The sequence below is a fragment of the Nuphar pumila genome, chromosome 13 (genome assembly GCF_984573655.1).
Source record: "Nuphar pumila chromosome 13, dmNupPumi1.hap1.1, whole genome shotgun sequence".
Classification (NCBI taxonomy): domain Eukaryota; kingdom Viridiplantae; phylum Streptophyta; class Magnoliopsida; order Nymphaeales; family Nymphaeaceae; genus Nuphar; species Nuphar pumila.
In genome coordinates this window covers 82371415-82383254 of record NC_143261.1, presented here as the reverse complement: position 1 = coordinate 82383254, position 11840 = coordinate 82371415, and the positions used below count along the sequence as shown (strand labels likewise).

Genomic DNA, 11840 nt, shown 5'->3' with positions numbered 1-11840 from the left:
GCACCGGAAGTCGAGAACAGTGAAAGTACCAAAGAGAGAATAATTGTCACCCCAAACGGCATCTCAGCCAAAGAGGGATGGAAGTTAGCAATGTAACCCACTAGTGGCTGGACGCACTTGTCCTGCCAGACAAATGCGTCCCGGCAATTAAGAACATCCTAAAGTAGTAACAGAGGTGCTCAACCAACCATTTTTTCCACATTCAAAACACTTTTGTTGACGGTGCACATGATTTCTGCTATGGAGGAGTCATGGCAACTCTGTTTAGTATTCTTCCATTATTATTATGTGGAAAATGGATAATAAACAATTTCATGCTTGGCTGCTTTGTCTGGATGGTACTCAATAGTGGTGGTAGTAGCAGTAGGCCAACCACTTGTGACTGCCCAATGTTGAAAATCCATTTCTGGGATGAATTATGACGAGGAAACCAGACATCATAATTTGGGGTATCAATGGGTCGGGTTTGGTTCGGATCTAGGTAGAACCAGACCTGGCCCCAATTTTCAAGTATGCTATCGAGTCCGGAATCGGGTCTAATTGGACCCACCATAAGAGAAACCATACCCGGACCCGATAATAACTACATGAGCCAGACTCGGGCCATACCCAGTAAAATAATATTCTTTATTGTTTTTACATTGAAAACTTGTGGATCTTAATTGAAACTTGAGTCTGGTATAAAATTTCACAAACTATACCTGGATCCATGTATTAATTGGATCTTCGACTCGGGACCCTGGCCTTAATCGGGTCTTCTTATTTCTCATCATAACCGGACCCTATAGGGTTTGGCACAGGTTGGGTCCGGGTAAACCCCACCTGGTGACACCCCTAATCATAATAACATGCTTTAATTTGCTCTCTAGCATTAAGGCTCTGCCTGAGAGCCTTGACAACATATGGAAATGGTGTTTCCATCTCGATCCAAGGTTCCCGAATAGAGCCTAAGTGATTTAATATATGATTTATGAAATTAGGTTGGGATGAAAACTGGTGAAACAAACATAATCAGGATATAGTGTAAGTGTGTAACATGATTCGGATTTGAATTCGGATTCCGATGAGAGCAATTACCAGACTTTAGGAAATTTTTACAGATTCAGACGTGAAAAACCTGCACCAGATCTAACCTTTTAAGAAATTATCCAAAATGAGTTTTGCCCAATCCCAGCAAATGGCATCTGGCAGTCAGATATCTGAACCTAATTCAATTGTTCACAACCCTAAAGGAACGTTTGGAAGCAAGAAAAACTCTTATGGGAAAAGAAACTTTTGAGAAGTTTTGATATGAAATATTTTTTAAAATAAAAAATTCACTTGTTTTGATAGCATGAGAAAGATAAAATGGAAAATCTTAAAAAAATGAGAGAGAAGGCGAGTGGATGGCACAGCTTTTTGGGAGGTGGGTGGTGGTGGGTGGATGGATGGTGGTGGTGAGATGGATGGTGGTGGTGAAAATGGATGGTAGTGGGTGGTGATGGCGGAGAGATGGAGAGAGAGAGAGTCCACAAACTTTTTCTGAAAACATTCTTTCACCCCTCACGGAGAAATGTTTTCAATCAAAAAATATACCTTTTAGAAAAACTCTCTCAACCAAAAAGTGATTTTTCATTTTGTATCACTTTTTCTAAATCTTTCCCACTTCCAAGCGTGTCCTAAACATGATCATGCATCTTGAAAATGATTTAAAATGGAAACAATTCCTCCAAGTGTACTTAATTTCAAAAGATGGCAATGGCATTGTGTGCTAAAATATCCGTACATAATTGATCAAATTAGCAGGAGAAAAAAGCAAACTTTTCAAAATGAAAAATATTTTTTTTAACTGAGTAAATTACAAAGAGCCACCCAACTGTCAAGGCATATACAGAAAGCAGCTCAACTTTTAGGTCGGCACATTCAACCGCCAGATTTTTTGCTAGCATTTCAAATCCCCGTCTGAGGTGCAAAAACTACTGTAGTATCTTCTGAAGATAACTCATTCTTTTGTGAATGAAGCACTACTGAAGGCATTTTAGCGTTTGCACAAACTCAAGTGGTTTTAATAAAAAAAGTTAGAAACCCTTTCTGTTAATAGCAGATAAGTTGAATAACTATTTGTAAATTATTTTTCTCACTTTTACCAAATGTATATGGTCCAGATGAGCAGAAGAGGTAATTTAGTCTTTTATAGAAGCTAAAGAGAAATAAACCGAAATTCTCAGTAAATTGGAAGGGAAAACAATAATGGAGTATCGTACAAAAATTTTCAATACCTTTTTCAAGAAAAAATGTCTGACCAGCTCTTCCTAACTTCTATAAGGTCAGGGGATTGACCTTGGTGTTAATTTATAAGTGTTCCCCCTCCCAAAAGTTAAAACACACGCACACACCTGCTGGTTCCCTGGCAGTAATCCAGATTCATAGAGTTCAACAGAAGGGAATTCAGAACTCCCAGTCAAGATTTTTCTGGGATCTTGTAGTTGGTTTCAGTGACTATATATTTGGCCACATCGGCACAGCAACTGAGCTTGTCTGCCTTCTCATCGGGTATTTCAATGTTGAACTCTGCTTCGAATGCCATGACCAGCTCCACTCTATCCAAACTGTCCAGGCACAAGTCTTTCTGGAAATCAGCAGTCTCTGTCACCTACAAAGAGGAGAATCAGTCAAAGAGCTTACATAATTGCATAACAAGACCAGCCGTTTTTAATCCTAAGAATACTTTCATATACAATGCAACCATGAGCATGATAGAGATCCCTCAAAACATATATTAGTCCATGAAGAGAGAGAGAGAGAGAGAGAGAGAATGTTAAGTGCAAATGATCTGTACATTCTACAAGTATCCAAGATTAGCCCAATAAATCTCAGAACCACCGCATTTGAACTAACCTGACAAGGTTCAAGAAAAGGAATGGCTGACATGTCAGGCCATCGGACAAACTAGTAGTCAAAGAGCACCTTGTGATTACTGAGAAGTGAGAATCTACCTTTTAACGATCAGATCCTATATAATATGTGTTCAGGAGTGACATTGAAATGGCAGGAGTGAAAAAAGTGAAGAGATGATTTTGAATAAATCCACAGAAAATTCCTTCCACGGAGAAAAGAAACATCAAAAGTGCAAACAGAGGATCTGGTCACAAAGCTCAAACGCCAAAGCTGAGAAAGCATAATTAAGCAGCACACCAACATGACTGCAGTCAAATCTTTGGATAGCAGTCCACACGTCCAAAAATATCAGATGGTTCCAGTCTGCTAGTGAATCTTACAGGAACAAAATTGCCCAGATAGTTGACATGACATGATCAAGAACAAGCTTGCCCTCATGCCTAACCTTTATTATTTTTGTTATTGACAAGTGAATAACCAAAATAATCAATCTATGAAATAGGCAAGTAGTTGAAGGAATAGGGTAATGATCATCAAACCAATGCAAATGCAAAAGTCAAAACCCTTTGTGTTTACAAGATGGAAAACAAATTTCCTTTTAAGAACAAAGATATATAATTGATTTGAGATGGCTATAACATCTATCTGCATCATGATAACAAAACAAACTATAAGTATGCAAATCTGGGGCTAAAGTTTGGCTCTGTATGAATGCTATAATCTTATTACTAGTCAAAATCCTGTCACATCTCATACACCTGGAAAAGGGTTCACAAATAATGTGTCATATATTCCATGTTTGTTCATGCCCACTGTGTTAAGCTAAATGTAATGTCATATTGTATTTGTTGTATATACCCTATGTCACAGGGACTCTTCAACTAGGTGTCGCACCCGCGTCTCACCCGCACCCGATGCGGTCAACCTGACCCTGGGTGTAGTCAACGCACCCAGGGTCATTTATGTCCAAGTTTTGGACTTTATATATATATATATATATATATATATATATATATATATATATATATATATATATAATTTTTTATATTTTTGCCGCACCCCCGCCCCCAAGTTTTTTGAAAGTGCCGCACCCCCGCACCCGCATTCATAGCACATAATTGTTTTGATATGCTATTATAGTTTATCTTATGCAATTCATCATTGTTTGATGATGATGTGTTATGCAGCTCATAGAGACATAAATGCTTCATATGTGATTTTATGGTTGTATTTTGTGAAATTCATCTTTAGAATCTTTTTAAATTTTTCTATTTTTCTTGATTTTTTTGAAATTTAAAAAAAAATTAACGGTTAAAACTTCAAAATTATATATATATATATTTACATTTTTGCCCTGCCGCACCCCCGCACCCTAGGTTTTTGAAAGTGCCGCACCCCCGCACCCGCGTGACTTAGTATATACCTAAGTATACTTAGGTATACTTATTAGTATTTTTTTTTGTATTCTTATTCTTTTGTATTCCTTCTTTTGTACTTAAGGTATACTTTTGGTATACCTATTGGTTTTTTTGTCCTCAGTAGTGTAAGTAGACTTGATAGGGGCAGAATAGGAATTTCTCATATATTGTATGCAGAGTCACCGATATATCGAAAATGTCACAATATTATCGGCTATTTCAAGGTAGCCGATAATATCGGGAATATATCACGATATTTTCAATATATCGGCAAATTATATATCTCGCGATAAATATCGCTACAGAAAACTGTGTTTGTTTTCTGATTTTGCATTTTTTTTTAAAACTCTAATTTATTAAAGATAAAAATTTGAAAATTCACCATAAATTTTTTTTTAAAGCGACCTAGGCCTCAAAATTTGGTTTGATTTGGTTAAAAAACCAAATCAAATCGATGAGTTTTGCACATTTCATGATTTTTTTTCAAAAGATCTTGTTTTCAAAAAATATGAGTTATGACTTTTTTGGGGAGTTTTTATGTGTTAGTTGTTACTTGTTAGTCATTTCATGTTTACTTCTAAGTTCTAAATTGTTCTCTTTTTCCTATTGTTAGATGGATGCTATAATTATTTGTTATGTTGTTAGTTGTTACTTGTTAGTTATGTAGTTACAAATTTATTGTTTGTTAGTTGTTACTTGTTAGTTATGTAGTTACAAATTTATTGTTTGTTAGCTGCTAACTTAGTTGCTAATTTATCTTGTCTATTTTAAGGTCTTTATCTTAGTTTTCTTTCATTTTTCTATTTTTTATATTTTTACTTATTTTTTAGATTTTTTATTTAAGTTTTTTATATATTGCTGAGATATTTCTGAGATTTATCAATTTTTGAAAATCTCTCTGAGAAATTACCTTTAACGATACAAGCGACTATGGTTGTATGTATTTTTTAGTCATACTGATTTTTGTATTTTTTATTTTTTTATTTTTATTATTTTCTTTGGTTTTGGCCAAACTAGGTTGACCAAAACTAGCTATTAGGACTGTGCCTAACGGCTAAGTTGGAGGAGGTCCAACTAGCCATTGGACCTCCCACCAACTAGCCGTTAGGCTAGTTCCTCTACTCGTATATATAAGTATGGGTGTGTAAGTGAAAGGTGAAAGAGTAATGGATAGTTTAGGTGTGTGTGAATATGAGTGCATTTGTAGTGAGGTTGTTATGAATATTTTTTATTAATAAATATTATTTTTTTACTTCTTGATTCTTGTTCTTAATTATGATATGTTTGTTGTTTTAACTAAATACACTGTCTTGATGCATTTGGATTTCAATTGTTTAATAGTACTCAAGTTTTTTTTATTTTCTTTGTGTCATGGTTTCCGTGACATGTGACACACTGTCCATCCATTGTGCAGACACTACACAAGCATTTGTAATAGCAATTTTACATGCTTGTTCAGAAAAAATAAGCATTTAAGACATTAGATAACCCAAGTCATCAGATATACCTTAGCTGGGTCAATCTTGTCAAACTTTTGGACCAATCCAACTACACGAGACAATAGATGATCCGATTTAGGAATTGCTGCCTCACACATATGTCTTGTTAATCTTTCTAGTGATCTCCCATTCTTGGCAAGGCACTGAGTATGTGAACAGCTTCTAAACCTCATGTGCTTTAAAACAGAGGTCCTTACGTGATGCATTTTCAGTGCAATCTGAAATTCCAAAGTGCTGCACCAGTGAACAAAATCAACAAAAACCATGCACATGAAGTGGGCAAAAACGAAAAACTGAAAATCACATTTACATCTTCAACCATAGATATCCAATGGATGAACTCAAAGAATAAAGTCAAAGATAAGAACAAAAATGTGAATCAAAGGTGAAAATTTGTTATGTTCACAATATGTGATAAAATGCACTCACTTTCATGGTCAACAGATGGATAGAATACTCTTGAGGAGTTATATCTGTACTATGGATAAATTACATATATTATTTTTTCCATTGTATTCACTAAGATCTATTTGAAAATACAAGTTATATCTGTACTTGTCGAGCCTAAGTTTCAAAATTCATGAAATAAAAGCTGTTAAATTTGTAATTTTTTCAACTTAAGGACTAAATTCACTATATAATTTCCAAGAGTGAACATGCTAATATGTTCATGAACCTATTTTCCTAATCCTAGTGCCAGAAGAATGCGACACATCAAAATGTCTGCAAAAGTTATAATAGAGACAGGCTACCTGTAAATGCTGAGCAGTGAGCACAGAATTCAGCACATATACTATGGTTTTGCTTATTCTCGTAAGAAGCAAAACTCTATAATTCAATCTCCTAAATGAAGAACATGCAGCAAAAAGTTGGTTTATTACAAGCAACATATTTTGGAAACAGATTCTGATAAATAGAAAAAAATAGAGAAATTAAGAAATAAACATCTAGAGTGACATAGTAAACATCAAAAAAATTGGTTCAACAAAGAACATTTGAGATGTTTACCAAATAAAAACAATAATCAAAACCATCAAAACATAATTTCCATGGATTCAAAGATATTAAACCTCCTTTCTAACCTATCTAATCAAGTAGAGAAAGGGGAAATAGTTAAGTTAAACTATAGGATAGAGAGAGAGAGAGTTGGTTTGGAAGAGAAGAGCAGGAGAGGAAGAAAGGGAGACAATTGGTTTGGAAGAGAAGAGTTCCCTGCTTTTGGATTTCCTTCTCGAAGTAAAATTTCCAGCTCTGAATCTTCAAAGTTTTAGTTGCAAAGAGTAAAAAGTTCACGATTTTTAAAGCTATCCCAGTTCTGTTAATTCCATTTCACTAACCAGTAACCAAGAACTAACGGTTTGGGGATAAAAAGCAATCAAATATAGCGTTTACGCAGATAAATCCATGAGTGTATTACATCATTACATATTACAGGCAACAAAGAAACAGGCACAGACAATGCATATATGCCTCAATTCCATTTGAAAGTAAGCGCAAAAATTTGCAAGACCTTATGAGAAACAAGAAACCAACAAAACATACACCAAGATTAACGTTAGAATGCACCGGCATATGAATATAAATGGGGTAAGATGCAAAAACCTATCACGAATCATAGCACTTTCCGTGCCTTTATTGGTGTTGAGGTCATCCAGTGGTATGAAGGTGAGAGATTGAGGAGCGCAAGGGAGTCGAATAAATGGTCAAGTCAGAGACAGCCGAAATGATGCTCACGAGGAAGGCAAGACTTTGCAAGACTGTCAAATAAACAAGAATTGCAACGACAGACACCTTCCAGCAAATACTATGATTTGTCGTTGCTGCTTTTAGTTCTGGAGATTAAAGGTGCTACTTGAGCCACCTGAATTCCCCGAGACTTGTCTATTTAGCCAACAATCTCGAGGGCCTGCAGAGACTGATGTTAAGAACCTTGAGAAGAAAAGGACGACAATTTAAAGGATCTAAAAGAGTAACGCAAAGTTTCCCACCTTGCTTATTTGCACCTAAAGTAAGGAATTTCATAATAAGCATTCAAGCATAAAACTAGAGTTCAAGGAACCAATTCAGAAAATCGCAATTTGAAGAGGCAAGGTTTAATACGATATGTCTAAGTCAGAGCCCATGATAAATCAAATACCAGGTCATAATCACAGTTCTACAAAACATGAACAAACAGGGGCCAAGTGTTTCCGCAACATAAGGTGTCATATAGAGGAGAACAACCGAAACAGTTTCAAAGATATGACATCCATTTCGCGGCTGCGCGGAGAGAGAGAGAGAGAGAGAGAGAGAGAGAGAGAGAGAGAGAGAGAGAGAGAGAGACTCACTGTTGTTGGGGCTGGCCTGCAAATTCCTGGAAGAGAAGTTCCTTGCAGAACAGAAGCAAAACAGAGTCAAATGGTGGTGTTGAACGTGCAACGACGACCACCACCACCAGAAGCAGCGTGCAGTCGGCCGCGCGATCAAGCTTGTAGAGCGTCGAGACTCCACACCAAAACGAACCCTTCCTTCACCGCTTTACTTGTAGCCACAAACATCGGCTACATTTAGGTCACGTTTGGAAACGAGAAAGTCGTATGAAAAGTGACGCAAAATGAAAAATTCCTACATATTTTCTTACCCTTTTAAACGAACGACTTTTTCGCTCAAAAAAACACACTTTTTATAGAAAATACCAAGAAAATCTATTTTTGTACTCCCCACCACTCATCTCACCACCACCACCTACCATCACCACCATCATCCATCTCACAACCACCCTGCTCTTCCTCTCTCCCGTTTTTTCATATTTTCTCATTTTTTTATACTACACAAAAGAGCTAAAATTTTTCTTTTGAAAAACTTATCATATTAAACTCTTATAGGCAAAACTCTCTTTTCTTATCAATTTTTAAACGTGCCCTTAAAAAAACTCCCATTTTCTATCTCAAGATTTTCAAAACCCGATATAATCCTAAAAACATGGTAATTTAAAATATCGTTTTTTTAAATATCATTCTAGTATTGCGTTATTAATCTGATATTTATATATTTTATACATATGTTTAAATTTCAATACACCGATATTTTCCAACATTCTTTTAAATGAATTTTTTAATTAAATCTATCACCAGATTTTCCTTTTCAAAAAATATCCGAATAATGAGATTTATGACTATCATCGTGTACACAAAATTTGTGCACAAGCATCCCATCAGGGGAAAAAGTGAGATTTTTCATGTGAAAGGTTTCTATAGTTCATCTTTGCATGTCCTTTGTTTTCAGTTTGCTCGTATTGTATGACACTAGGAGTGACAATGGGTCGGGTTTGACCCAGACCCGACCCGTACTAAATTCTATAAGGTCAAGGTTATGTGACAAATAAGAAGGTCCAATTAGGATCCAAGTCGGATCCGAAGGATCTGATTAATATATTATGATTTGTGAATTTTCATACCAGACTCAAGCCCAATCCCAGTTCTCACTAAGGTCCGTAAATTTTAACCTTTATCTCCACCTTCATCCCCATTTCATGTCCTCCATCCTCAACCCAAATGGGGGCGAGGCTGGGTAGGGCCCTCTTTCACTTGATTCATGGCTATCCCTAATTTTGACACATGACTGACTTTAAATTGATTGGAGTAGTAGCATAAATTCAAAAGAGAATGGCTCATCATAATTGCCTTTCACCTGCCTTCCAATTGGTTATTGAAATCTTCACATATGAGCATGATAGAATCACATATGAAGTTTTTTTACTACTTTATAACACATATGAGGATGATAGAATCACGTATAAAGTTTTTTTACTGCCTTAGAATACATATGAGCATGATAGAATCACATATAAAGTTTTTTTACTGCTTTATAACACATATGAGCATGATAGAATCACGTATGAAGTTTTTTTACTGCCTTAAAACACATATGAGCATGATAGAATCATGTATAAAGTTTTTTTACTCCATTAGAACGCATATGAGCATGATAGAATCACATATAAAGTTTTTTTACTGCTTTATAACATATATGAGCATGATAGAATCACATATGAAGTTTTTTTACTGCTTTAGAACACATATGAGCATGATAGAATCATGTATAAAGTTTTTTTACTGCCTTAGAACACATATGAGCATGATAGAATCACATATGAAGTTTTTTTACTACTTTATAACACGTATGAGCATGATAGAAACACGTATAAAGTTTTTTTATTGTTTTATAACACATATGAGCATGATATAATCACGTATAAAGTTTTTTTATTGCTTTATAACACATATGAGCATTATAGAATCATGTATAAAGTTTTTTTACTGCCTTAGGATACATATGAGCATGATAGAATCATGTATAAAGTTTTTTTACGGCCTTAGAACACATATGAGCATGATAGAATCACATATGAAGTTTTTTTACTGCTTTATAACACATATGAGCATGATAGAATCACATATGAAGTTTTTTTACTGCTTTATAACACATATGAGCATGATAGAATCACGTATAAAGTTTTTTTATTGGTTTATAACACATATGAGCATGATAGAATCATGTATAAAGTTTTTTTACTGCCTTAGAACACATATGAGCATGATAAAATCATGTATAAAGTTTTTTTACTGCCTTAGGACACATATGAGCATGATAGAATCACATATAAAGTTTTTTTACTACTTTATAATACATATGAGCATAATAGAATCACGTATAAAGTTTTTTTACTGCCTTATAACACATATGAGCATGATAGAATCACATATGAAGTTTTTTTACTGCTTTATAACATATATGAGCATGATAGAATCATGTATAAAGTTTTTTTACTGACTTAGAACACATATGAGCATGATAGAATCATATATAAAGTTTTTTTACTGTTTTAGAACACATATGAGCATGATAGAATCACATATAAAGTTTTTTTACTGTCTTAGAACACATATGAGCATGATTGAATCACTATGCAAGTTTTTTTACTGCCTTAGAACACATATGAGCATGATAGAATCACATATGAAGTTTTTTTACTGCTTTATAACACATATAAGCATGATAGAATCATCTATAAAGTTTTATTACAGCCTTAGAACACATATGAGCATAATAGAATCACATATGAAGTTTTTTTACTGCCTTAGAACACATATGAGCATGATAGAATCACATATGAAGTTTTTTTACTGCCTTAGAACACATATGAGCATGATAGAATCACGTATAAAGTTTTTTTACTGCTTTATAACATATATGAGCATTATAGAATCATGTATAAAGTTTTTTTACTGCCTTAGAACACATATGAGCATGATAAAATCATGTATAAAGTTTTTTTACTGCCTTAGGACACATATGAGCATGATAGAATCACATATGAAGTTTTTTTACTGTCTTATAACACATATGAGCATGATAGAATCACATATGAAGTTTTTTTACTGCTTTATAACATATATGAGCATGATAGAATCACGTATAAAGTTTTTTTACTGCTTTATAACACATATGAGCATGATAGAATCATGTATAAAGTTTTTTTACTGCCTTAGAACACATATGAGCATGATAGAATCACATATGAAGTTTTTTTACAGCCTTAGAACACATATGAGTATAATAGAATTATGTATAAAGTTTTTTTACTGCTTTATAACACATATGAGCATGATAGAATCATATATAAAGTTTTTTTACTGCTTTAGAACACATATGAGCATAATACAATCACATATAAAGTGTTTTTACTGCCTTGGAACACATATGAGCATGATAGAATCACATATGAAGTTTTTTTACTGCCTTAGAACACATATGAAGTTTTGTTAATGCTTTATAACACATATGAGCATGATATAATCACATGTGAAGTTTTTTTACTGCCTTAGAACACATATGTGCATGATAGAATCACATATAAAGTTTTTTTACTTGTTTTATAACACATATGAAGTTTTTTTACTGCCTTAGAACACATATGAGCATTTTGTTTATATTTTGTTTATAATTACTAATATTTTGGTTCTCTTGCAGGATGCTGGAGATGATCAACGTAGAGGAGATGATG

At 34.3% G+C, this 11840-nt stretch overlaps 1 protein-coding gene across 1 annotated transcript; it reads right to left on the bottom strand.

Moving 5' to 3' along the window:
- Window positions 1-2193: 2193 nt before the first annotated feature.
- MTACP3 (mitochondrial acyl carrier protein 3) lies at window positions 2194-8282 on the bottom strand. The gene is made up of 3 exons (XM_089985112.1): window positions 8122-8282; window positions 5803-6028; window positions 2194-2632 (listed from the first exon to the last, which is right to left on the bottom strand). Exons 2-3 carry the CDS (start codon window positions 5998-6000, stop codon window positions 2441-2443), a joined length of 390 nt encoding a protein of 129 aa, XP_089841238.1. The 5' UTR covers window positions 6001-6028; window positions 8122-8282; the 3' UTR covers window positions 2194-2440.
- Between the last annotated feature and the right edge of the window lie 3558 nt (window positions 8283-11840).

Excerpts from the sequence above, each read along its gene's own strand:
- MTACP3 (XM_089985112.1), bottom strand. The coding sequence starts at position 6,000 with ATGCATCACGTAAGGACCTCTGTTTTAAAGCACATGAGGTTTAGAAGC. Across the intron at positions 2,633-5,802 it reads ACAAGATTGACCCAGCTAAG|GTGACAGAGACTGCTGATTT; the intron begins GTATATCTGATG and ends TCCTCTTTGTAG.